The 27,744-nt window shown below is 42.8% G+C and overlaps 2 protein-coding genes across 4 annotated transcripts in view; both read left to right on the top strand.

Annotated features, from left to right (window-relative positions):
* The window catches only part of COLEC11 (collectin subfamily member 11), a 48,653-nt gene extending 27,603 nt beyond the window's left edge, over positions 1-21,050 (top strand). For 2 of the 3 annotated variants that reach the window (XM_048845433.2, XM_048845432.2), the window contains exons 4-7: positions 14,103-14,174; positions 15,800-15,853; positions 19,809-19,904; positions 20,064-21,050. In XM_048845433.2, the coding sequence (XP_048701390.1) occupies positions 14,103-14,174; positions 15,800-15,853; positions 19,809-19,904; positions 20,064-20,473 (632 nt within the window). In that variant the 3' untranslated portion in view covers positions 20,474-21,050. The remainder of the gene's footprint in view (positions 1-14,102; positions 14,175-15,799; positions 15,854-19,808; positions 19,905-20,063) is intronic. The other variant, XM_075126428.1, reaches the window with a different exon arrangement.
* A 2,890-nt stretch (positions 21,051-23,940) lies between these two features.
* ALLC (allantoicase) overlaps positions 23,941-27,744 on the top strand; it is a 47,789-nt gene continuing 43,985 nt past the window's right edge. Inside the window, 1 exon segment of the mRNA XM_075126181.1 lies at positions 23,941-23,969. Within this exon segment, the coding sequence (XP_074982282.1) occupies positions 23,941-23,969 (29 nt within the window).

The following is a 27,744-nucleotide window of genomic DNA, read 5'->3' as shown; positions in this document are numbered from 1 at the left end:
CTTTGTAGTTTTTGCAGTATTTTTCTATTTATAATATCACTGTGATCTCGAACATTTCTGTAATTCCTTTTGTGCCCTCTATCTGTTTTATTTGTTGGACAAGTTAATTCTAAGATACTGTAACTACTATCTTTGGGTTTATAAGTGTTCAAAAATCAATGAATAAATAAATTAAATATGTAAGAAATGCTGTCCTCCTATTTCTGGCCTGATCAGAGGGAGGAAGTACTGGGAACTTTGTGAGAAAATCTCTACTCTAGTGATATTTGCAGCCCAATTTTGCAGAGCCAAAAGATTTTGATAATTCAAATAAACAATCAGATGTTTGGATACTTATGTAAAATAAACCCAAATACTAAGCTGTTTGATGTTTCCATGTCACTAGACGTTGGTTAAGAATAAATTCATGTTACTTTCCTCATTGCTTTTGATTATTCTGCAAGTAGATTACCACCTGTATATCAGCATTTTATAAAGCATTGGGTAAGATTTAGATTAAACACAAATCACTAGAACAATTATAATCAGTCTTCCAAAGTAATTTAGACCACTTCCAAAGTAATTTAGTAATTTAGATATAGTATAAGCAAGAGGAAACTATTCTGTATAAGAGATTCTATGACTGACGATTAAATGTCATAAGCCAGCTTCTGTCTTTGAATGAATATAGGCCTCTACTGAAGTTATGAAAACATTGCATGCATAGCTGAGAGAGAATTTAGCCTTAAATTATGGTTCACGGGTGAATAATATAGTACAAAGGATTAGCCTTCCACTTGAGTTTTTAAATCCTGATGACAGTTACAAATGGAAATGAGTTAGGTGACCTCATCAAAGTCTCCTTTTGTGCCCATTATGAAATGACTGTCCACCTCAACACAACCGACATTCTCCCCTCAGAAGATGGATTACTTGGTCAGGAGTGATCTGAATGATTTCATAGAGCCATGAGCCTGTGTGTTAGGCCCAAACTTCCAGGAGCACAAACTCCTCATAACAATTTAAATTAAAAAAATATAGTGAAGCAAACAATCAATCAATACAAATGCCCCCCGATCAATACAAATGCCCTCTCAGTGCAACCCAAGGTAGACGTTCGAAAGCATTTAAAATAAGAAATGGGGGGGAGAGGTCGGCAGGAGATAGGGGAGTAATGTTGGAAAGCACTGTCAAGCTAACTGGACTCTTAAAAATAAAAGGGGCCCTACAAGGCATTTTAATTTATCTGCAGTCTTAAGTAAACACCTGAAAATATACAGAATGTATCTGAACTTTTCTGCTACTACACTGCATAGATCTACAAATTAGGTTTCCTCAAAATGTTGTGGAATAGCTTGAACGTACAAGTTGCTGAGCACTCTGGGGGTGATCTGGTGAAGCATGTTACCACATGCTAATCTTAATGAATAATCTCATTAACTTCACTGGACTGAGGTCCAAATGCTCAGCAGTTTGCAGGATCAATGTCTAAGAGAGAGGTAATACTATCTCAAGAGATATTTTAATATTACCTACTGCTCATTAAAGTGCAATCTCCTTCATGTCTGATTCAATATTCACATGACTTTTCTGCTCCCTTAGGGGTGTTGCTGGCAGAATTCTGTACAAAAGCCCTGGTGAAAGATGTCTCATGTAGACAATTATATATACACAAAGTTGCCATCTGATTCAAAAATATTTTCCAGTTCTACTTTAAAATGCATATATATTTTGACAAAAGTGAGGCTGATGGATGTCTTCAATTTCTCATCATGTTAGATGAAAGTTTATTTACATAGCTTATTGATACATTAGCACGGTAATTCAGTCTAAATTGTAAACCCCAATGAGAAGCTGCTTGGTAGTTTAAAGTGCAAAAATCATCACTCAGAGCCACATTTTTAAGCATGTGTGCATAAGTTGTGCCCACAAAAGGTACACGTGTGTATGGCACAGACAGATCATGCAGTTTTATGTGTTTTGCATGTGCAACTGCATATTTGACATGCCTTTGCACCTCACAGACGTATCTTGCTGGTACAACTCAAGTATGTCATATATATTTGCCCCGAAAGCTGTTGTGTAGAATTGTTGTATTTTAGAGACCGTGATCAGTTTTAAGAGCTGCTTTTTGACTTCCTATTATATCTCACCATTTGCCACTTGCATAATTTATTATTATTTATTTATTTGTATTGCTATACAATAATAATGGGTGATTTCAACTATCCTCATATTGACTGGGTAAATGTCACCTCAGGGTTTGATGCAGAGGTAAAATTTTTAGACACCATAAATGACTGCTTCTTGGAGCAGCTAGTTCTGGAACCCACAGAAGGAGAGGCAATTCCTGATTTAGTTGTAAGTGGAGCACAGGATTTGGTCCAAGAGGTAATGATAGCTGAACTGCTCAATAATAGTGACCATAATGTAATTACATTTAACATCCTTATGGAAGGAATAGTACCAAAAAAACCCCACCACGATAATATCGATCTTTAAAGAGGAGAATTACCTAAAAATGAGGACGCTTGTTAGATGGAAATTAAAAGGAGCTGTCACCAGGGTTAAATGCCTGCAAGTAGTAAGGGGACTATTTAAAAACATGTTGACAGAGGCTCAAACTAAATGCATACCCCAAATCAGAAGAGACAATAAGAGGACCAAAAGAATAGCATCATGGCTAAACAGCAGAATAACGGAGACCATTTTTAGAGGCAAAAAGGCATCTTTTAAAATTTGGAAGTCAAATCCTAGTGAGGATACTAATAAGGTGCACAAACTCTAGCAGGTTAAGTGTAAAGACATAACAAGGCAGGCCAAGAAAGAATTTGAGACACAACTTGCTAAAGGCTAAAGATAATAAGAATTTTTTAAAGTACATTAGAATCAGGAAGCCTGCCAAAAGGGGAGTAAGGGCCTCTATGTGACCAAAGTATTAAAAGACAACTCAAGGAATACAAGGTTACAGGGGTGCTGAGAGCCATTGAACCAAACTGTAAACCCTGTATATGATGGAAACCACTTCAAGCCAGGGGTGCGGGAGCACCCCTAGTTCCAGCACCTATGCAAGGTCATTGCAAAGAAGAGAAATGAATTCTTTGCATCAGTCTTCACTGCAGAGAGTGTTGGGGAGATACCCACATCAGAGCTAGCCTTTCTGGGCAACATAGGATCATAGAATCATAGAATATCAGGGTTGGAAGGGACCCCAGAAGGTCATCTAGTCCAACCCCCTGCTCGAAGCAGGACCAATTCCCAGTTAAATCATCCCAGCCAGGGCTTTGTCAAGCCTGACCTTAAAAACCTCTAAGGAAGGAGATTCTACCACCTCCCTAGGTAACTCATTCCAGTGTTTCACCACCCTCTTAGTGAAAAAGTTTTTCCTAATATCCAATCTAAACCTCCCCCACTGCAACTTGAGACCATTACTCCTTGTTCTGTCATCTGCTACCACTGAGAACAGTCTAGAGCCATCCTCTTTGGAACCCCCTTTCAGGTAGTTGAAAGCAGCTATCAAATCCCCCCTCATTCTTCTCTTCTGCAGGCTAAACAATCCCAGCTCCCTCAGCCTCTCCTCATAACTCATGTGTTCCAGACCCCTAATCATTTTTGTTGTCCTTCGCTGGACTCTCTCCAATTTATCCACATCCTCCTTGTAGTGTGGGGCCCAAAACTGGACACAGTACTCCAGATGAGGCCTCACCAATGTCGAATAGAGGGGAACGATCACGTCCCTCGATCTGCTCGCTATGCCCCTACTTATACATCCCAAAATGCCATTGGCCTTCTTGGCAACAAGGGCACACTGCTGACTCATATCCAGCTTCTCGTCCACTGTCACCCCTAGGTCCTTTTCCGCAGAACTGCTGCCTAGCCATTCGGTCCCTAGTCTGTAGCTGTGCATTGGGTTCTTCCGTCCTAAGTGCAGGACCCTGCACTTATCCTTATTGAACCTCATCAGATTTCTTTTGGCCCAATCCTCCAATTTGTCTAGGTCCTTCTGTATCCTATCCCTCCCCTCCAGCGTATCTACCACTCCTCCCAGTTTAGTATCATCCGCAAATTTGCTGAGAGTGCAATCCACACCATCCTCCAGATCATTTATGAAGATATTGAACAAAACCGGCCCCAGGACCGACCCTTGGGGCACTCCACTTGATACCGGCTGCCAACTAGACATGGAGCCATTGATCACTACCTGTTGAGCCCGACAATCTAGCCAGCTTTCTACCCACCTTATATTGCATTCATCCAGCCCATACTTCCTTAACTTGCTGACAAGAATACTGTGGGAGACCGTGTCAAAAGCTTTGCTAAAGTCAAGAAACAATACATCCACTAAAGTCAAGAAACAATACATCCACTTCATCCACAGAACCAGTAATCTCATCATAAAAGGCGATTAGATTAGTCAGGCATGACCTTCCCTTGGTTAATCCATGCTGGCTTTTCCTGATCACTTTCCTCTCATGCAAGTGCTTCAGGATTGATTCTTTGAGGACCTGCTCCATGATTTTTCCAGGGACTGAGGTGAGGCTGACTGGCCTGTAGTTCCCAGGATCCTCCTTCTTCCCTTTTTTAAAGATTGGCACTACATTAGCCTTTTTCCAGTCATCCGGGACTTCCCCCGTTCGCCACGAGTTTTCAAAGATAATGGCCAATGGCTCTGCAATCACAGCCGCCAATTCCTTCAGCACTCTCGGATGCAACTCGTCCGGCCCCATGGACTTGTGCAAGTCCAGCTTTTCTAAATAGTCCCTAACCACCTCTATCTCCACAGAGGGCTGGCCATCTCTTCCCCATTTTGCGATGCCCAGCGCAGCAGTCTGGGAGCTGACCTTGTTAGTGAAAACAGAGGCAAAAAAAGCATTGAGTACATTAGCTTTTTCCACATCCTCTGTCACTAGGTTGCCTCCCTCATTCAGTAAGGGGCCCATACTTTCCTTGGCTTTCTTCTTGTTGCCAACATACCTGAAGAAACCCTTCTTGTTACTCTTGACATCTCTGGCTAGCTGCAGCTCCAGGTGCGATTTGGCCCTCCTGATATCATTCCTACATGCCTGAGCAATATTTTTATACTCTTCCCTGGTCATATGTCCAACCTTCCACTTCTTGTAAGCTTCTTTTTTATGTTTAAGATCCGCTAGGATTTCACCATTAAGCCAAGCTGGTCGCCTGCCATATTTACTATTCTTTCGACTCATCGGGATGGTTTGTCCCTGTAACCTCAACAGGGATTCCTTGAAATACAGCCAGCTCTCCTGGACTCCTTTCCCCTTGAAGTTAGTCCCCCAGGGGATCCTGGCCATCCGTTCCCTGAGGGAGTCGAAGTCTGCTTTCCTGAAGTCCAGGGTCCGTATCCTGCTGCTTACCTTTCTTCCCTGCGTCAGGATCCTGAACTCAACCAACTCATGGTCACTGCCTCCCAGATTCCCATCCACTTTTGCTTCCCCCACTAATTCTACCCGGTTTGTGAGCAGCAGGTCAAGAAAAGCGCCCCCCCTAGTTGGCTCCTCTAGCACTTGCGCCAGGAAATTGTCCCCTACGCTTTCCAAAAACTTCCTGGATTGTCTATGCACCGCTGTATTGCTCTCCCAGCAGATATCAGGAAAATTAAAGTCACCCATGAGAATCAGGGCATGCGATCTAGTAGCTTCCGTGAGCTGCCGGAAGAAAGCCTCATCTACCTCATCCCCCTGGTCCGGTGGTCTATAGCAGACTCCCACCACTACATCACTCTTGTTGCACACACTTCTAAACTTAATCCAGAGACACTCAGGTTTTTCTGCAGTTTCGTACCGGAGCTCTGAGCAGTCATACTGCTCCCTTACATACAGTGCTACTCCCCCACCTTTTCTGCCCTGCCTGTCCTTCCTGAAAAGTTTATAACCATCCATGACAGTACTCCAGTCATGTGAGTTTTCCCACCAAGTCTCTGTTATTCCGATCACGTCATAGTTCCTTGACATCACCAGGACCTCCAGTTCTCCCTGCTTGTTTCCAAGGCTTTGTGCATTTGTATATAAGCACTTGAGATAACCTGTTGATCGCCCCTCATTCCCAGTATGAGGCAGGAGCCCTCCCCTCACAGATATTCCTGCCTGTGCTTCCTCCCGGTATCCCGCTTTCCCACTTACCTCAGGGCTTTGGTCTCCTTCCCCCGGTGAACCTAGTTTAAAGCCCTCCTCACTAGGTTAGCCAGCCTGCTGGCAAAGATGGTCTTCCCTCTCTTCGTAAGATGGAGCCCGTCTCTGCCCAGCACGCCTCCTTCATGGAACACCATCCCATGGTCAAAGTATCCAAAGCCTTCTCTCCGACACCACCTGCGTAGCCATTCGTTGACTTCCACGATTCGACGGTCCCTACCTAGGCCTTTTCCTTCCACGGGGAGGATGGACGAGAACACCACTTGCGCCTCCAACTCCTTTATCCTTCTTCCTAGAGCCACATAGTCCGCAGTGATCCGCTCAAGGTCATTCTTGTCAGTATCATTGGTGCCCACGTGGAGAAGCAGGAAGGGGTAGCGATCCGAGGGCTTGATGAGTCTCGGCAGTCTCTCCGTCACATCGCGAATCTTAGCCCCCGGCAAGCAGCAGACTTCTCGGTTTTCCCGGTCAGGGCGGCAGATAGATGACTCAGTCCCCCGGAGGAGAGAGTCCCCGACCACCACCACCCGCCTTCTCCTCTTGGGAGTGGTGGTCGTGGAACTCCCAACCTCAGGACATAGCATCTCATGCCTTCCAACCAGCGGAGTCTCCTTCTTCTTTCTCGCCCCAGACATATCATCTGGTCCACTCTCCGCAACGGTACCTGTGGAGAGAACATGAAAGCGGTTAGTTACCTGTGTCTGTGTTACTGGAACCCGGACATTCCGCTTACCTCTTCTGGAGGTCACATGTTGCCAAGCTTCTTCACTGGCCTCTTGGCTCCTCTGTGCAACCTGCTCTATATCTGTAGAGCTTTGTGCCCCTAGAAGCCTATCCTGAGTTTTGTCCAGAAAATCCTCAGTTTCTCGTATGCAACGCAGGGTTGTTATCTGTTGCTCCAGACCTTCAATCTTCTCTTCCAATATGGAGACCAGCTTTCACTTTGTACAGACAAAGTCGCTTCTGTCCTGTGGAAGAAAGACAAACATGGCACATCCAGTGCAGGTCACAACAGCTGAACCCCCCCCCTTCCATATCACCTTCCTACTATGAGCTTCCTCAGAGCAGTTTGCAAGACGTAAGCCTCACTGGGCTCACTCCAGGCGAACTCCCAGGCAAACTCCTGCTGTGAGCTGCTCAGCTGGTTCACCGCCGCTCAGCTGGTTCACCGCCGCTCAGCTGGTTCGCGAAGCTCTGGCTATTTTTAAACAGCCAGGCTTCCCTGACGCAAACAAACAGACACCCTACTGCCCATATCTGAAGTAGTGTCTCGCATTGTTGAATCAATGGAAGAAGTTTCAGAACAAACTGATAAATTAAACAGTAATAAGTCACCAGGAGCAGATGATATTCACCCAAGAATACCGAAGGAATTCAAAATACGAAATTTCAGAACTACTAACTGATACTTGTTGCTGAAACAAGCCTCCATACCAGATGGCTGAAGGTACCTGGCAAATTGGTAGAAGCTGTAGCAAAGAACAGACTTATCAGACAGGTTAACGTTTGTTGGGCAAGAGTCAACATGGCTTTTGTAAAGGGAAATCATGCCTCACAAATCTATTAGAATTCTCTGAGGGAGTCAACAAGCATGTGGATAAGGGTGAGCCAGTTGATACAGTGTGCTTGAATTTTCAGAAAGCCATGGACTTATCGAATTCTTTTTTGAACCCAGTTATACTTTTGGCTATTTACAATGTCCCATGGCAATGAGTGACACGGGTTAATTGTGCGTTATGTGAAAAAGTACTTTCTCTTGTTTGTATTAAACCTGCAGCCTATTCATTTTATTGGATGCCCCTGGTTTTGGTATTGTGGGAAAGGTTAAATAACACTTCTATTATAAGACAAGAGCCAATGCATGGAGACAGACAGACAGGAGTACAAAGAAACGAGACAATATAGGTCAGCATGAGAGGCATGGTCTCAGCACATCAGCAGCCTAACTTTTGTCAAACGTTTTTGTCATTATTTCAGCAAAGGAGAGCTGTAAAGAGAGATTTGCAGCTTTGCAGATTTTTATGGGGAGTTCTTTCCAAGCATGAAGGGCAGCATGGGAGAAAGCATGAAGGTGCTTGTTTGCAAATTTAACCAGTGGGTGATGGAGGCTGGCATCATAGGCCAGTCAGAGGCGGGACCTTTTGATAGAGAGAGATAATGAGTGGCGTGGGGATAGGGTGCAAAAAGGTCTTTAAAGTACATACAGGTAGCTTATGTTTGATGTGATAGAGAAGAGGGAGCCAGTGGAGGGATACAAAGAGACGGATGACACGGTCAGAGTGACAGGCTAGGAAAATGATCTTTGCAGCAGCATTCGGAATGGAAATGAGTAGGGTAAGACTGCATTTGTCAAGGCCAGAAAGAAGGATGTTGTAATGATCAAGATATGAGTTAATGAGAGCCTGGATGAGAGTTTTAGCTGCTTGGATGGATAGGAAAGGTCGTCTCTTAAAGATATACCAAAAGAATCTGCAAGATTTAGACATAGCCTTGATGTGAGAACTTAGAGGTCTGAGCTGAAGATAACATCCAGGTTATGGGCCTGAATGACTGGCAGAATGGTTTACATAACTATCAGCCAGTGGCATCCCATAAAAGATGGATCCTGTTTTTTAATTTCATATATTCATAAAGTTTTAAGGCCAGAAGGGACCATTGGATCATCCAGTCTGGCGCAGGCCATTACATCTCATCCAGTTACCCTGCACTGATCTCAATAACTTGTATTTGACTAAAGCATAACTTCTGTGTTTGGCTAAAGCATTTTTTCCAGAAAGACATCCAGCCTTGATATGAAGAGATGAGAGATGGAGAATCTCCCTCTTCCCTGGTAGTTTGTTCCAATGGTTAATCACACTCACTTTTTAAAAAAAAATTGTGCTAATATCTAATTTGAATTTATTTGGCTTCAGCTGCTAGCCATTGGTTCTTGTTCTGCCTTTGTCCACTAGAATGGTACCCAATATTTTCTTCCCTTGAAGGTACTTGTAAATTGTGATCAAGTCACCTCTGAGTCATCTTTTTGATAACAGATTGAGCTCTTTATGTCTCTTGCTGTAAGGCATTTTCTCCCCCCCAAAATCATTTTTTTGGCTCTTGTCTGTGCACCATCTCCAGTTTTTCAATATCCTTATTAAAATGTGGATAGCAAAACTGGACACAGTATTCCAATGCTGGTCTCACCAATGCCATACACAGAGGTAAAAATCACCTTCCTACTCCTGCTTCATTACTCCCCCATTTATGCACCCCAGGGTGAGATTAGCCCCTTTTGCCACAGTATCACCCTGAGAGCTCATGTTGGGTTGCTTGTCCACTGTGACCCCCTAAATCCCTTTCAGTCACTGCCTTCCAGGATACAGTCTCCCTTTCTGTTGTTATGGCCTGTATTCCTTGTTCCTTTGCATTTGGCTGTATTAAAATGCATTTGGTTTGAATGGGCTCAATAGTTCACTTCTAGTATTTTCTGCCTTCTCTTGCTCATGGGAAGGATCTCCAAGAAGATCAGTTGGCCTTTCCTCTTCTAGTTCACTTCCAAGATCCTGAAGTCTTCTATCATCTGTGGAGTTCCATGTGATGCTGAAGCATTTGTTTCAAAGTGTATCATCACCAGTAGACACTTGCAGATGACTGTTTGTACTGTTTGTCCAAATTTGTAGTTACCCCATCTCTTTTGGTCACTCCAGGGAGACAGCATGAGGACTGCATTCCCTCCGAGCTTCCATCCTCCCCAATTTCCTCATGCCTCTTTTGGATTGCTCTTTTGTGGTGTGCTAGAATGGACTCCACAGGTGGTCCCCAAATCATAGTTTGAGAACCAATGATGTAGAGGAATCTCTCTTTAAATTGTTTACTCCATAGGAAGAAATAATTACATGGAGAGAGGCTTTCCCATGGGGAAATTAAATGGTTATCCCACAAGGAGATTAAATCACAGAGAAAAAGAGTTATAAAGCAAGTTTGATGAAACCCTTGAATGACACTATAGTTTGCTACCAGCCAATGAGTGTTTCTGTGAGATGGAACAAGCAAACTCCTGTAGGGGGAGAGAGACTGTAGAAAAAAATAAAATCCAAACAATTCTTTTAATGAGCACAGGATAATTAATATATGTTTCCTGGGTTTGAGATAAACAAACTCTTATTTCTGAGTAGAACACATAGGCTTCATTTTACTGGTTATTATTGATAAGTAGTCTCTTCTGTTTGCATAAAAGGATGTGAAGTCACAAGAAGCAAATTAGTTGTGTTTATATATCGTGTTATATTTATGGGCTGAATACATGTCTGTTTCATTTCAGATACAGCTGTTTGAAATGAATTATTAAGGACCCCTAGGACTGGGTGTTCAAACCTCTGATATAATCCTTTTATTATAACCCCCAGTCTTCCTGTAACCAATTCATATCTGAGTGAGCAAGGCCACTTTCTGATAAGCTTAATAAGGTCATAACAGGCTAACACTTTTTGACACACTTGGAGTTCCTGGGAAATACATCCCCAACATTCATCACATTCCAGCAAAAATAACTGCAGTTAATACAGTACCATAGACTGAAGCCTTAAAGTGTTCAAGGAATCTTGAATCCAACATGTGAGTTGAGGCTATCTCCCAGACAGTACTTTTTCAATTGATTGTACATATTGCTTCTGTTTTTCTACTGGGATCACATGCATTAGGAAGAAAATACCTGTGGTTTCATGTACAGTTTCCTAATTCCACAATGACTCTGTACACATCATTCCTTTTAGAACTTTTGGTCCTTTTTCATAATCATTTGGTGCATAGACACCAAGTTAAAGATGCCTAGGAAATACCATAGATAATAAAAGAAGGACATTGGTCATATGACTTGCCATTTTGAATCAGGCCAGTTAGCCTTTAAGACCTCAACCAACCACAGATGCATCCAAGGAAGGTGGAATCTGAGCTTCCTACCCCAGCATAATGCATCTACTGGTAGCTAGTTGTGTGAAACTTCCGCCCAGGGTAATAAGGAGATTTCTTCCTGACCCTATGGAGACTAGGTTTTGCCTGGAAGCATGCTATTTGATTGTTGTTATCTTAAAATTATATTTTTAGTTATAAAAGTATCTAGGCTTTAAAAAAAAATCCAGCCAAAATATGTGACTGTGATCTGCAGCGAAGAATTACACAGGTTGATAATCTGTTGGGCCAGATCCTCAGCTGGCATAAATTGTCATAGCTCTAGTGACTTCAACTAAACTATGACAATTTATAAGCTGAAGATCTGGCCTATTGTGTATAGTAATATTTCCTTGAATTCATCTCATTGAATGAATGGTTCTTTCATTTTGGGACAATGCATAAAATATGTTGCACAGTTTAAAATAAGACTAGATTTCCTTTGAGAAGAAGGCCACATAGAATTTTTAGTGGAAACAGTTATAGACCAAGCTGCTAAATGCTGGGCGAGATTGTCTCCCCTGCTCTAGTCCACTTATGCAGACTCATCGGGCAATTGGGACTGAAAGCTCTTGGAGCTCCTTAGCTGGTGTATAGCTGGCATAGCTAGTTGCTACGCCATTCCCTGTGGAGTCCCTAGTATAGAGGGCTTACTGGTACGAGGAGGGTGTATGGCCAGAATGTGGCTCTCGCATGTCTGTGTGGGATGAGTGGGAGGGCATAGCCAGTGGGCATACACTGAGCAGTAGGATCAGAGTGCTCTTTTGAGCCCTCCTTCCACCATGCCTGATGGTGGGATGTGCAGCAAAAAACCAAGGCTACTCCCTTTTAATGCTGTTTACAAGTCAGGTCAGGGACATTTCCTGGAAAGCCTACTTGAAACAAGTCATCTGACACAGCAGGTATTCACCAGATCCAGATTATCCCCCGCTTCCCTCCCCCCAAGGATGAATGATCTTGCTGGCTTCAGAGTTACTACGCTACAGGCAAAGAGCAACTTCCAGCTCAGACAAACTAAGTATATATGGCACATGTATATCCACTTGGATTTGCTTAGAAGAGCTGTGGCTTACTAACCATGGGTGGCATGGTTTAAGCCAAAGCTTCAGTAATGTGCAGTAATTAGCAATTGTTGTCAGATCCTGGTCCTCCTAGCACTGAAAATGTTTTGGCTGCTAGTGTAGACAGGGCCAAACCATTTTCAGTATTCATTACAGAAAGCATTCTAGACACTGGGTAGCAGGAGATATCTCCCATGCTTTCGAATAGTGGGTTTTGAAGTCTGTTGACACTGTCTATACCAACAGAATAACAATTTCCCATATTGGTTGAAGGGTGTGAAGGAGAAGAGCCACACTTGAGACTTCTTGGTCACTTTCCTACCTTAGACACATATGGTGGACCAAATTCCACTTTTGGCTAGTGATGGTAGAATGTGGACATTGATTCCAGCCAGCCGATCGTAACATCACTTTTGATTAAAACTACTTCTGTGATAAATGACATGACAGATACCTTCTGGGGAAGAGTTCAGATAAATGATACCAAGACCCACTCTATAATGACTCGTTGGTCAGATAACAGTGGTTTCTCTTCTTCAGCTTACTTTGTGTGATGTATGAGGATAAAGCATGACACATACCTCCTACAATGCACTTGTTTTCCATGAGCTATCTGAATATTCTGTTATATGGTACAACCAAGGTAAAAGGGGTCAAAGTCAGATGAAGAAAGTGAATCAAACCCTTTTCTATTGGATTTCTGTGTATACACAATGGAAAGCCAGGACAAACACTGAAAGAAGAGGGTAAATTATGGCAACTTTGACAATTTATGTCAGCTTTTGTAATGTGCATATTTATCCTTTATTCATTAAAAATTGCTGAGGAAGATAATTTTCAAGTGGCTCATTTACCACAACTCCACTGTAAAGTACTGCATGGTATCTTCCTTAAAATTAATAACACTTTACATTCCTGCTGTGAATTACTTAGACTGTGTGTGTGTGCGCACGCGCGCCCCTAGAGGGCAAACATAAGGCTTTCACTATTTCTCATTATAATACTATTGAGATGTTTAGAGTATAGAGAAAAGAATAAGTATGCAACTGCCTTCCACTGAATTTACAGAACGCAAAGACTAAATTCTGCTCTTAGTTACTTTGTTGCTACTCCATTAGATCAGAGCTTCACAACCTTTCCAGACTACTTTACCCCTTTCAGGAGTTTGATTTGTCTTGCGTACCCCACGTTTCACCTCACTTAAAAACTACTTGCTTACAAAATCAGACCTAAAAATACAGAAGTGTCACAGCATGCTATTACTGAAAAATGGCTTACATTCTCATTTTTACCATATAATTATAAAATAAATCAATTGGAATATAAATATTGTACTTACATTTCAGTGTATAGTATATAGAGCAGTATAAACTAGTCATTGTATGAAATTTTAGTTTGTACTGGCTTCCCTAGTGCTTTTTATGTAGCCTGTTGTAAAACTAGGCAAATATCTAGCTGAGTGGCTGTACCCCCTGGAATACCTCTGTGTATCTCCAGAGGTACGTGTACCCATGGTTGAGAACCACTGCATTAGACGAATTGACTCATTATGCTTGAAGACCTGTAAATCTCTTAAATTCCGTAATAGATTCAGCCTTTTGGTCCACAAGTTTTTCTGGAAACTCCCTTTATTTTCAACAATACATTGGCATGACAAATTATCTGAGTGGAGTCATACAAAACCTTTTTTTATGGCTTTCAGTCAAATTCTATTTTCATTTACACCTGTGCAGTCCCAGTGAAGTCAACTGCACTGAGAAGATTAAATGTGCTTCTGTGTTATTTATGTAGCAGGCCATGGATGAGGAAAGAGCTGGACTTCTGGAATTTGACAAACCTTGGTGATCATTCATTGTAATTACAAAGAAAATTTCCTACAACATTTTCTGCTGCCTGCCATAGAAAATGATACTGAAGTGCTGCTGGGGGTCTGAATAAAGCAGACAATGTTTTTAACTTGTGTCTTTGATCTTTTTGTTATGTTTAGGAGAAATGGGGGACAAAGGACAGAAAGGCAGTATGGGTCGACATGGAAAAATTGGTCCCATCGGTTCAAAAGGTATATTTGATTCAATCTTTTTTTCTCCCATGGTGTCTCAACTGAATACTCAAGGGCCATTTATCTTTGAGATGAGTCCAGTTCATAATTAAAATTACTCAGATTGTCTCAGGGCTTACCACAATTGTCATAAATATAAAGGGAAGGGTAAGCACCTTTAAAATCCCTCCTGGCCAGAGGAAAAACCCTTTCACCTGTAAAGGGTTAAGAAGCGAGGATAACTTCTCTGGCAACTGACCAAAATGACCAATGAGGAGACAAGATACTTTCAAAAGCTGGGGGGAGGGAAAAACAAAGCCTTTCTCTCTGTCTGTGTCATGCTTTTGCCGGGGACAGAACAGGAATGGAGTCTTAGAACTTAGTAAGTAATCTAGCTAGATATGCGTTAGATTCTGTTTGTTTAAATGGCTGAGAAAATAAGCTGTGCTGAATGGAATGGATATTCCTGTTTTTGTGTCTTTTTGTAACTTAAGGTTTTGCCTAGAGGGATTCTCTATGTTTTGAATATAATTACCCTGTAAGGTATTCACCATCCTGATTTTACAGAGGTGATTCTTTTTATGTTTTCTTCTATTAAAATTCTTTTAAGAAACTGAATGCTTTTTCATTATTCTTAAGATCCAAGGGTTTGGGTCTGTGTTCACCTATGCAAATTGGTGATCAAACCTTCCCCAGGGAAGGGGGTGTAACATTTGAGAGGATTCTGGGGGGAAAGACGTTTCCAAATGGACTCGTTCCCAGTAACTGATGTTAGACGTTTGGTGGTGGCAGCAAAAGTTCAAGGGAAAAAGGAAAATAATTTGTACCTTGGGGAAGTTTAACCTAAGTGGGTAAAAGTAAGCTTAGGAGGTTTTCATGCAGGTCCCCACATCTGTACCCTAGAGTTCAGAGTGGGGAAGGAACCTTGATACAATAGATAGCAAGTCCTATAATTAAATCACATTCTAGTCAATCAAATGATGGAGATCTCTGGACTAGTTATCTTATACCCTGACACACAGCAGGATCAAGAGGTCTCAGAAAGCTGACTTTTGGGTAGATTAAAGAGTTTTTAAGTTACATCAACCTCCAAGTATAGGTATTTAAAGGAGAGCGGGTGGGAAGTAGGATTGTACTTTGGTAGAGGCACAGATTCAGGAGCCATGAGGTCTGAATTCCTTGGACTTCCCACTTCTTCTGTGACATTGGTCAAATCATTTTGAACAGCATTTTCAATGGAGTTGTCTAATTTTAGGCTTCTAAATCAAAATTTAGGTACCTAAATAAAAGTGGCCTGATTTTCAGAAGTGCTACTTCCTTACAGGTTCCACGGAAGTCATTGCTCTGTAAAGTGCCTAAGCAAGTGCTGACACAAATAACAGGAAATGGAACAGAATGAAACTAGTCATGATGTTTGTCCCTGAATCCCAACTACACAGTTTGAGCCTGTCTTGATGATGAACTGACTGGGACAACAAATCCAAATTCTCCATCGTTTGGGGCCTATCTCTACATTATGCATTTGTTTTTTGCCTTAAATCTTAGTCATTAACACAAAAACCCTGTTTAGAAACTTCCTGTTAATGAAATTGGTGACCCAATCTGTTTGTTGAGCAGCAAAATTGATGATATTTTTCATTTTTTAGGTGAAAAGGGAGATAATGGGGATATAGGGCCACCTGGTCCTAATGGAGACCCAGGTAAACCATGATAGATCTTCAAAGTGTATTGTTTTTTTAAAAAAATGTATAAATTATGTATAGTACACATTTCTTTTAAAAATGCTGAAGAATGCTGTTGGAAGTAAAAATTTTGAATAACCTCTTCTGATTTACGCATTGTAATTTGGATTATACTGCACATCTACAGGGTACTTTTACAAAAAGTTTGTTGAGGATGCAATGGCTGCTGGGAGTTGTACTGTAATTCCTTCTGGGGGGGTGGACAATTGCTTGAAAGAATGCTCAATAGTTCCCCACTAACTCAATGTGGATTTAGTTATTCCAGAAAGCTAATGGGAGCAGGAATGCAACTTGTTCCCAGTCATTCACCACTGTGTAAAAAGACATCTCTGGAGATCCTACTTAGGCCCTGATTCTGCACTGAGAACCTTGTGGGGGACCCCTGCACCTTCATTGACTTCAGTGGGACATCTCATGGGCACAAAGCTGGTCTGTGTATGTGGTTCTTAGTGCATGAACAGGGCCTAAGGAGCGATTTAGGGACTTCATGCCAGTGTCTACAAGGCCAACAGGCTTAGGCTTTGCAGAATTTATTGGCAGGGTAGGAGGGCATATTTTCATCCACAGCTGTTGTTCTCAAACTGCAGGGGCAGGTGCCCTGAGATGGGGATGGGGTGCGGAATGTATTCTGGGGGGCATGAAAAGCTTTTGGGGGAAAAGAACTTACTGCACACATTTTACCCCCAGCAATGAATAAATAACTAAGCAGATTCCTCCAGACACATCAGGTCCTCAGATGGCACTGTGCATTTTCATGGATTTCTGCTAAGCTTGCCTAGCATTATTCAAAGTCATCGCCCTCTGTACTTTAATCCATTCTTTGCTGTGACATGGTGTGTACATTTAATTGTAAGCATCGACCACAATTGCAGTTTTTCTTTTGCTCTTATTATAGTGGATCGTTGGCTCTGTTTGAATCAATGCCTTGCTGTTTTTAATGTTTAATGAGAGTTGCATGTTGATTTTTTTTTTTTATGGGTATATGTACTTGTGTGTTGCGGGGTGGGGGGCTGTAAACTACTACAAGCACAAAAAAGGGGACACAATCAAATACATTTGAGAACCACTGATCTACAGAACTCACCTTATTTTGGTTTTCAAGAATACTGTGATTTTTGCCAGCTATGCTGGTGGAGAGAAGCTGTTTTGCAAAGCCCTTCTACACATTGTTTGAGAATCTGAAAAACCACTGGATGATCAACAGGAACACAATATCTTGTTAGGAGTATGAAAAGCTTAGGGCCAGTCTAAACATAAAATATTGCAGCGGCACATCTGTACCAGTGCAGCTGCGTCAGTGAAGATGCTGCTGTACTGATGGGAGAGCTTCTCCTATCGGCGCAGTTAATCCATCTCCATGAGAGGCAATAACTATGTTGACAGGAGAAGCCCACCCCTTGACATAGTGCTGTCTATGTAGGGGAGCTAAGTCAGTATAACTGCATCGCTCAGGGGTGTGAATTTTTCACACCCCTGAGTGACATAGTTATACCAATGTAAGTTTGTAGCGTAGACCTGGCCTTAGACTCAGAAGATGGAAAATAATAGACTATCGGTGCTTTTAGGACAAAAATGCAGCCCCTCCCCTGCATTCTAATATCTTTAATAGATTTTATCTTAGATAATGGAAACGTAAAAATGGAAATGTTGTTTGCATTAATTATGTGTTTGTTAACCACATTGTTACATTTGTATCATTCAGTGGTTGCTATTAGGCAGTGAGTAATGAACAATCAATGTTTACTAAAACATCTGCTCTTATGGGAAGGTTAGGAAGGAGCAAGGCTATGCAGTGCCTTGTATGTGAGGAGAAGAGTCTTAGGGATGGATAGTGACTTGGACTGTGCCCATTCAAAAGGAGAAGGAACCCCCCTTTCACTCCTACATTTGCTACTTAGACCCTGGGTCCAGGCATACAGCAGTAAGCAGCAAAGGGCCTGCAAAGTACTTTAGCACATGTGTAAGTTCAAAATGTTTTTAAGAGGTTTGCTGAAGTGGCATGGATTTAGACAGGTGTTTAAAAGCTTTGCTGAGTCAGGGGCTTAGTATGTGCTAGCTACACTAGCCTAGGAATAGCTGCAGGAGACACACTTCTGAGTCGCATTTCCTTCCCTGCTTTCTCCTTGCTCCATTGGGGGTTAGTAATTTACAGCTGATCTACACTACTCAAATTTCAGAGTGGTAGCTGTGTTAGTTTGTATCAGCAAAAACGATGAGGAGTCCTTGTGGCACCGCAGAGACTAACACATTTTATTTGGGCATAAGCTTTCGTAGGCTAGAACCCACTTCATCAGATGCATGGAGTGGAAAATACAGTAACAGGTATGTATACATAGTACATGAAGAGATGGGAGTTGCCTTACCAAGTGGGGGGGGTCAGTCTAACAAGACAATTCAATTAACAGTAGATTACCAAGGGAGGAAAAATCACTTTAGTAGTGGTAACGAGGGTGGCCCATTTCAAACAGTTGACAAGAAGGTGTGAGTAAAAGTATGGGGAAATTAGTTTTTGTAATGACCCATCCACTCTTTGTCTTTATTCAGGCCTAATTTGATGGTGTCCAGTTTGAAAATTAATTCCAGTTCTGCAGTTTCACATTGGAGTCTATTTTTGAAGGATTTTTTTTTTTTTGAAGAATTGCCACTTTTAAGTCTGTTATTGAGTGACCAGGGAGATTGAAGTGTTCTCCTACTGATTTTTGAATGTTATAATTCCTGATGTCAGATTTGTGTCCATTTATTCTTTTGTGTAGAGACTGTCCGGTTTGGCCAATGTACATGGCAAAGGAGCATTGCTGGCACATGATGGCATATATCCCATTGGTAGATGTGCAGGTTAATGAGCCTCTGCAGTATCAGTGCGCCAGCAGCCTAACTCTTGTTGAATTTTTGTGTAGGCATTGTGGCAAAGAGGAGTTATAAGGAGGGTTTTGAAGAATAACAATGAAGTGGCTTTGTGGATATTTACAGGGAGCTCCTCCCACCTGTGATGGGCAGAATTGGAGAAAGCACAAAAGTGCTTGTTTGAAAATTTAACAAATGGGCCATAGAGGCTGACATTACAGGCAGATCTGGGGCAGGATACTGAATGAGAGCTGATAGGTGGGGGTGGGATTAGACAGTTAAGTAGATAAACTGGATATTAGCATGATTAAATACAGGTTTGAATACCCATATGCAGAACTGGGTGCCTTACCTGAAACCTAGTTTTCAAATCTGGGCTCACAGAAGTTACCTTTTTAATAATCTCATTAAAATTGCTTTTTTCAGACCAATGTAAATTTGGGATAATGGGCAGAATTTTAGAGTCTTAAGTCTTTTATTGGAAGAACTATAACAAACAAACACTTTTGAAATGGCCAGAACTGTCTTTTAGGGCTAATTCTGAGCATTACATAATAGGAGCAACATCTGCCTCTGATCTGTTGTGCAGATAGATCCCTCATGCAGAGCAAATGCAGAATATACCATACAGATTTCCTGTGTGGAAAAGAGATCTGCATTGAAGATGGAAGAGGAGATTTTTGCCTTATATATGCATCACTGAGAACTAAGAAGTTTAAAGACGTCCTATTTTTGTTCCTAGTGGACCGGTGTCTGCCACATGTTTGGCACTAATTGGCACCATCATTTGGGATCTCCTCAGAGAGGCCAAGGATTGAGGTAGCATAGAAAGTGAAGTGAACTGAACTCCTATAGGTAGACCCACAGGTCAGAGTGAAGGATGTTGGTGGGTCAACATGGGGAAGTTTGCACAGTTGCTGCCTATTATTTGGACAGAGAATTTCACTCTCTGGGGTCATCAGGCTAGCCCCTTTTGTGAGCAATACAGTCACATAAATATATTTCACAAAACATTTTTATTTATGATTGTATATACAATTTAACAGCAAGCACCCCCCGATCTCTGCAGGCATCCCTTGTGAATGCAGCCAGCTAAGGAAGGCTATTGGTGAAATGGATATCCAAGTGGCCCAGCTGACAACTGAATTAAAATTCATAAAAAATGGTATGTTTATTTTAAATGTTTCTCCCTTTCCAAGTGCCCTATTTTTTTTAATGATGAAGCTGCTCTTAAAGAATATGGCCATTTCATATTTGATTTGTGTATCTATTTTTGTGGTGTGCATTAAGTTGGTTTATAGAAATGCGAGTGCTCACTTTTCAGCACTGCCCTCCCCCGCAGCTGTCGCTGGTGTGCGTGAGACAGATAATAAGATATACCTACTGGTGAAAGAAGAGAAAAGATATATGGATGCCCAGCTCTACTGCCATGGAAGAGGAGGAACACTGAGCATGCCCAAGGATGAGAATACAAATAGTCTGATTGCTTCTTACATCAATCAAGCAGGGCTCACCAGAGTTTTCATTGGGATCAATGACCTGGAAAAAGAGGGCAATTTTGTGTATTCTGATCGATCACCCATGCAGACCTTCAACAAATGGCGCAGCGGCGAACCCAATAATGCCTATGATGAGGAGGACTGTGTGGAAATGGTGGCCTCCGGTGGATGGAATGACGTTGCCTGTCACATTACAATGTATTTTGTTTGTGAATTTGACAAAGAAAATGTGTGAGGATGTCTGCTCCCCCGTTTGAAGCAGATTGTATCACTTACCCCTTGTTTATAAAGTACTAGTTATATTTTACAAGTATATAACATCAGTGTTGTACAGCTGTAAATATAATTAGGTATTTCAAATATCAATATTTACCCTTCAGAAGGGAAGATCAGAGTTAAATAAGACATAGTTTGTCTTGCCCTAAGAAAATATGTATTTAGATAAGGTCTATATTCTGCCCTCCCTGCAATTAATGAATGAGGTTGCATGACAGCAATGGAGGGCAGAATTTGGCTCTATGTTGTTATAATGTTGTTTCTGAAGACGTAGATTCTTGATATTGTTTTATCTTAACAACATTTTTAATTGTTAATGTTAATTGCTCATATTGGTTTACAAAGATGACATTTCTGGCTATTTCAAGCCATAAGGAAAAGTTTTTGTATACCCCAGCTACTTAGTACAACTATTGCAGTAGGGTTCTGAAAGGACAGGCTTTGTACCTGTTTCTGTGACACATGCACAAGCCAACTAACCCATCAGTTCTACCATTTTTGTAACATCTTTTTATTAAACTGTTTGCAAGTAACAACACAGAGACTCACTTCAGTGAGCGAACCCATTTACAGTGCCTTGGGGAGTCGAAATGGCTCATAATTCAGTACTAGAAGGAGATAAGTCAACTTTGTGTTTCTTCAGAAAATGCAATGCCAGGTTCTGTCTGTTTTACACGTTGTTTAACTGAGGGTGGGATAAAAGAATTTGCCAAAGTAAGCCAGTACTCTAAAGTTGTATTTGAGCCCTGCTGGAACACTCTTGGATGGCATTCCAGCACCTTTTTGGAAAGCTGGAATGGCATTTTATGGCCCTTCAGATACCTGCATTCTGGCACTTCTCGAGCGCAGCACTCGCTAGTCTATTTTTGCTTCAGATATTCGCGATTGATATTTTTGGTTACAAAACACAAGGAGGGCTTCCTGAGTACATCATGAGTCTCACAAAACCTTTGTTGTCCAACAGTTCCTTTCACTGGGACAAATACTGAAGTCTTCACTTAGCTTTCACTCAGTCCTTAACTTGATGTCAGCGGAAGATTGGCCTCAGAAATGACTCTCTAAAAAGGGCCAAATTCTCTGCAGGCATAAATGAGCACAGCTCCATTGACTTCAATGGATTTCATTCATTTGTCCCAGCAGAGAATTTATCTCTGAGTAAGGACTTCAGGAATTGGTCCCTTATTTTGTTCCTGTGATTACTACTCTTCCTTGCTACTTTTCATGGCTATGTCTTCTCTTAAATAAAATCTTATTTATTTTTTTTAAAAATCAGTACATCTATAGGGATATAGTTCTAAAGGAATGCAGTAAGTCATTTTGCCCCACTTATTTGTGTATCCAATTCACAACTGCATGTGACTGAAAAATGTGGTATATTTTTGAAGGGTATAACTGGACAAAAAGAGTGATGAATATTGGATATTTGTAGTGGCCTGTTGCAATTCCTCTCATCTTTTAGTCAACTACTCTACATATGAAGGTCACTGGGAAACCTCTGTCGATTGTGTTTTTCAGACAGTGTGTGCTTTCAATGTTTTAAATAATTTTTAAGGGTAAATAACACTAAATATGAAACAATCACAAAGCATGTCTGATCAATCTGGAAGAAATATCTAGAAGAAACTCAAAACAGGCTTGCTGTGTGATTTCAGGTAGCCTCCACGTATTAGGCAAGACCAAATTAATAAGTTACTGTACAGTGGTACAGTTAATGGAAGACTACTGACCATAGGACTTTTGCTCAGTTCCTCAAAGCATGACAACATTTGAAATTACATGTTAATTTTATTCTCAAGGAAATAGTTTCATCCTGGCATGCTAACTGTTGTGAAGTTGAACCTGTTATATATAAAGGTTTACTCATGAACTCCTAAAACTGGTAGAATATTATTCTAATATATGAAAACCATGCAGACCATAGTGCTACAGAGACATAACCTGAATGAACAATTCAGATGGTGACTGGTTCTGCTTGCCAGTGTTTCTTTCTGGTACAGGTAAAGTATGGCTCATGTGTGTTTGGCTTTTCCAGGGCTTTAACTGAGATCTCAGATAATCTTGGTGTGGTTGTACACTTACATGCAAAGGTTCTTATTCTACAAAATCTGAGAAGGACTACAAATGTATCCCTGTGGGTCAATTTGCACCCAGGGAATATTCCCTTTGAATTTTGTAATGGTTTGCCTCCTGATGATAAAACCCCTCCGAGGCTTTTAAACCACCAATATGGTTGGGTCAAGGCATTATAGCTGTATCGTAATAAATAAGGGCAATCTGAGCCTGGGTTCCTGCCTGCCTAGGATGGCACATAAAGACACTTTGTGTGCCTAAGCTGTCAGCTTTGCCCACTCTTTACCCATTTTTGCAAGATGCTGATGTGGTTGGTTGATTCTGCGTGTATGAATCTCTTTGCAGATTCCTTTGGATGAGGTAGAAAACAGGCCTGCAGGCCTAAAAGCCTTAGTTGAGCTGGGCAGCAGGCATGCAACATTTCACAGATTTTATAGAGTGTTTCGTGAATAATCTGAATTTCTGATCAAATGGCTAATTAATATTAAGCAGCAGAAAACCCATTTATTTTCCTCCATTTTTCATGGTACTTGTGTAACCCAGACACCTCCTGGGTGTGGTGCTCTGTCCCATCTAGTGGCACCGAGGCCAGAGAGAGATTAATGAGTCTGCTCTACAGCCTTAGCTAACCGCCAGTTGGCTTTTCGCTTATGCGGTAGAGCCTCATGCACTATGCTCCCGAGGCCCCAGGTTTGATTCCGCCTTCCAACGACTGGGGTTTGTCAGTGTTACACTTACACCATTTTTTCAATAGCTTTTGAAGTATGAAATAAAAGGGAAACCAACTGTATTGTTAAGGTCTTTCTATATCCTTGTTCACTATAGGTTGTCAGAGCCCTAACTCCACTGTGTGGGGAGGTAGGGCTCAACATTACTCAGTCCTCATTGCTCAGGATGGGTCTTTGGCTGTGCTGCGGGGAGTCACAACTCACTCTCTGTTCTGCTGTGAGGAAGGGGGACCTCTGCACTGTGCCTTACGTGGGGCAGATTATAAAGCTACAGTCTAGCCCTGGGGTGGGCAAACTGTGGCCCATGGGCCGGATCTAGCCCACCAGCTGTTTTAAGCCAGCCCTCAAGCTTCTGCTGGGGAGCGCAGTCTGGGGCTTGCCCCGCTCCGCGGCTCCAACTGGGGAGCAGGGTCAGGGGCTGTTCCACGCTGCTTCCGGAAGCAGTGGCATGGCCCTGCTCCTGCTCCTATATGTAGGGGCAGCCAGGGGGCTCTGCTCTGCACGCTGCCCCCACAGCTCCCATTGGCCGGGAACTATGGCCAATGGGAGCTGCAGGGGTGGCATCTGCGGACGGGGCAGCACGCAGAGCCGCCTGGCTGCGGATCTGTGTAGGAGCTAGAGTGGGGACATGGCCGCTGCTTCCAGGAGCTGCCTGAGGTAAGTGCCCCCCGGAGCCTGCACCACTGAGCCTCTTCCCGAGCCTCAACCCCCAGTCCCAGCCCTGATCCCCCTCCTGCCCTCTGAACCCCTCGGTCCCAGCCCGGAGCACACTCTTACACCCCAAACTCCTCATCCCCAGCCCCACCCCAGACCCCGTACCCCCAGCCAGAGCCCTCCTCCCTCACCCTACTCCCCTGCCCCAGCCCGGAGCCCCCTCCTGCACCATGAACTCCTTATCTCCAGCCCCACCCCAGAGCTCACACCCCCAACCGCAGCCTTCATCCCCCTCTGCACCCCAACCCCAATTTTGTGAGCTTTATTCATGGCCCGCCATACAATTTCTATTTCCAGATGTGGCCCTTGGGCCAAAAAGTTTGCCCACCCCTGGTCTAGCCCTATGGGCCTGGTCCAAAGACTACTGAAGTGAATGGCAAGACTCCTAGGGTATGTCTACTCTGAATCCGAGCTTGTGGACTCAGTGTTTCCAAGTCCGTGCTTGAGCGTCCTACTGCATTATAAATCTGGGTTTAAAATGTCTTGACCTGGGACTCACAGCCATGCTAATTTGTCCATACTGCACTGTGTGGACCTTCTGACTTGGGCCTGTAACTTAACCTGCATCCACAGTGCAAAGTGACAGAGCTTGGACCTGAGTCACAGTAGGACATAGGCTCTAACCCATCCCCCTAGTATGGTCCTAGGATCTAGGACCTGAGTTCTTGCTGACTCATGTTGGACTGATAGGTGTGTGGACGTAAGTGGGGAAGTTGTCAGAGCCGAGGCTTAGTCTGCAATTTAGCCATACCCCTATTGAGTTCAATAGTCATTAGATCAGCTCCTGTCACTAGTGATGGAACCAGTGACCACTGACTATTCTAATAAATAAGGGAGATTAAACCATAACATTTTATGGCATGGACTTTGTTTGAACAATCGTTGTATTGGTGAGATTACTTTTTTTTTAGTTGGGAAAGGAAAAATTATTGGTATTTTTCATACACATTAAGAAACATATACTTGTTATGTACTTCTATGGAAGACGTTAAGAACGCATGAGCAAAAAGCAATTGTAAGTGTGAAGTAGACTGTCTTCCCAAGAAGTTAATACAAGGTTTATGTCAATCTGCACTTGATTGTCTTTTTTTCTTGTTTAATATTTGTCCCTAAATATTAAAAGAAAACGTTTTTACCGAAGTGATGGACATGTAGGGTGTGTTTTGGAAAAACTGTCAATCAATCGAACAGTCTTCTCTATAGTGATTTCTTCAGGCCCCTGAATCAATCTTTCATATGAAACACATTTATTTTAGTCAAAATAATGTATTCAGTGTATTTTACATAGTAAGGATGTTTTGTTATGTATCACCAGCATACTTGAAAATATGTTTCAAAGACACTTGACAGGTGAACAGCTCACTCACGCTGTGGCTATTATGTATCCATGAGTTATAAACTTGTTTAGATCAAAAAGAAGAGGAAGACTAAGGATAAGTCCATTTTATACCAAAAATAGAGCACTTTTATTGGAATTCTATAAGGAAAATGATTGACTCTCTTTACATAAGTTCAGGTAACACCGGTTGAGATAATAATGAACCTGTTACCAAATTAGTGGGAACCTTTGGCCCTTGTAGCGCTCTGGCCTGAACTGGTCCACATCCTAGAGACTTATTTCGTAGGGCTCTAGCTTTCATTTTGTTTCAGCCTATCAGCTAACTCCTAACTTTCCAGTTCCCAATCCCATAGTTTTGTGTGTATGTGTGTGTCATATCTATTAAGTCTCCAGCTTTTAACTGGAGAGTCCAGCTTTCTTTCTCTCTCTTGCCTCTGGTGTTGAGTGATCATCTGCTACCTTGGAATTTGTAGTGATTTTTCTGTGCCTCCTACTTGCGTCAGGCAAGGCACACAGGAGGTGTAACCAGGAGCAGATACAGCATCCTCTCCCTCCTGACTCTACAAGGGTGTCTCTGCCTTCCCGTTCCTTCCCCTCACTGAAGGACCCTGCAGCACCGAACCCATCCATCAGCATCATTCCCTGTGAAACAGTGCTCTCAGCGGGGACCTGAGCCTGCTGTTGTAATGGAGAAGTGACTGACCGCTATGAGGTACTGGAGGGAAAAAATGATTTTGTGTTGTGATAAGTTTTGACTGTTTGGGAGGGAAAATTTTTTTTGTTGGGAATTGATTTTATGGAGGGAAAGAACTGATCATGTGAATGGAGAACTGATTAATTTTGGCAGGTGAAGAGAGAACTGATTCTGTGTGGATGAAATCTTGGTGGACTATGGAGGAGGGGTTTGAGGAGAGTTGCATAGTTAAGGTGTTTAGAAGGGAGCATTTCAATTTAGCATGGGGAGGAAATAACTTTTAGGGTAAGGGAGGGATAAAGAGGGAGGAAAAGGTGAGAAGTAGCTATGGTGGAGTTAACAAAGAGTAAGCACACCTCATGTAAATATTACCTAGATGAGTGCTCAGGCTTTTTGGTCGGCCAGGGTAGGCAAGTCTGTAGATGAATGCCTGTGTGTGTGTTAAACCAGAACAAAACAGTCTGCTCCCTTCCAGCAGGAAGCATGGGAACACCAACATCAACCACCTATCAAAATAGAGTTATAGAGTCAGAAGGAACCACCAGATCATCTAATCTGATCTCCTGTATACCACAGGCCACCGACACCACCCATCCACCTGCACACTAAACACAATAACTGGAATTAGACCATAGTATTATAGCTTTTGGAAGGCTAAGCAATTGCGTGCCACAGGCAAAGAACAGAAGGATCAAGATGTACCAGTGCCAAACATGAAAGTTAGGAAAACAAACCAGCACTTCCCGTTCCTCCTGAGGTGACTGACAGAGTGAGGAGATGAGGGTAGAGGAGAGATGGAGAGATAAAGCTGAAGGAAGAAGAGCATGTGGTAGAGGGGAGTGAGAATGAGTGTGTGCATGCTTGTGTGAAAGAAAAGAGTAAAGGAGGAGCCCAACTGAACATCTGATCTCTGGCCACATGGGGGACATGTACACTTTGATATAAAAGACCCAGGTCGTGGGTGCGGCTGGCCCGGGTCAGCTGACTCAGGAATGTGGAACTCAGGCTGCTGGACTATAAAATGACAGTGTAGATGTACGAACTCAGGCTGGAGCCCTGGCTGTGCAATTCCGTGAGGGAGAAGGTCTCAGAGCCTGGGTTCCAGCCTGTGGCTGAACAGCTACATAACAATTTTTAGACCCGCCGCCTAAGCCCCACAAGCCCGAGTCAGCTGACCTGGGCTCTGAGACTTGGTGGCATGGTATTTTTTAATTGCAGTGTAGACGTACCCATAATTCATGACTGTGGGCCTGTGAACAAGTACCAGTGCCCTCCACACTAGTGATACAGTAGGGATAATAGAGAGACAGGGGTGAGGTAATATGTTTTATTGGACCACCTTCTGCTGGTGAGAGCAGTGGTGGATTAATGCATGGGGTCCGGGCCCCGGAGCCTCGGCCAATTTGGGGGCCTCTGCAGGAGCTCCAGAACTTGTGTAGAAGTCGGGGGGCCAGTGGCACTGGAACTGTGGCCCTGCCGCCTGCTCCTCTTCCCCCGAGGCAAAGCCAGAAGCCAGAACTGGGCAGTGATGCCTGGGCTGCTGTGGAGAGCCCTGGCCCCTCCACCTGCTCTGGCCAGGGTGCCCTAGAGCAGCCCCTGGCCCATGTCCCTGGGGCGCGCTGCCCAAGACAGGCGGAGGGTCCAGGGCTTCCCACAGTGGCCCGGGCTCCATGGACAGCTCTTAC

The sequence above is a fragment of the Caretta caretta genome, chromosome 3 (genome assembly GCF_965140235.1).
Source record: "Caretta caretta isolate rCarCar2 chromosome 3, rCarCar1.hap1, whole genome shotgun sequence".
NCBI classification, from domain to species: domain Eukaryota; kingdom Metazoa; phylum Chordata; order Testudines; family Cheloniidae; genus Caretta; species Caretta caretta.
Note: the sequence above shows the minus strand (reverse complement) of the source record. Positions and strands in the feature narration are given on the sequence as shown.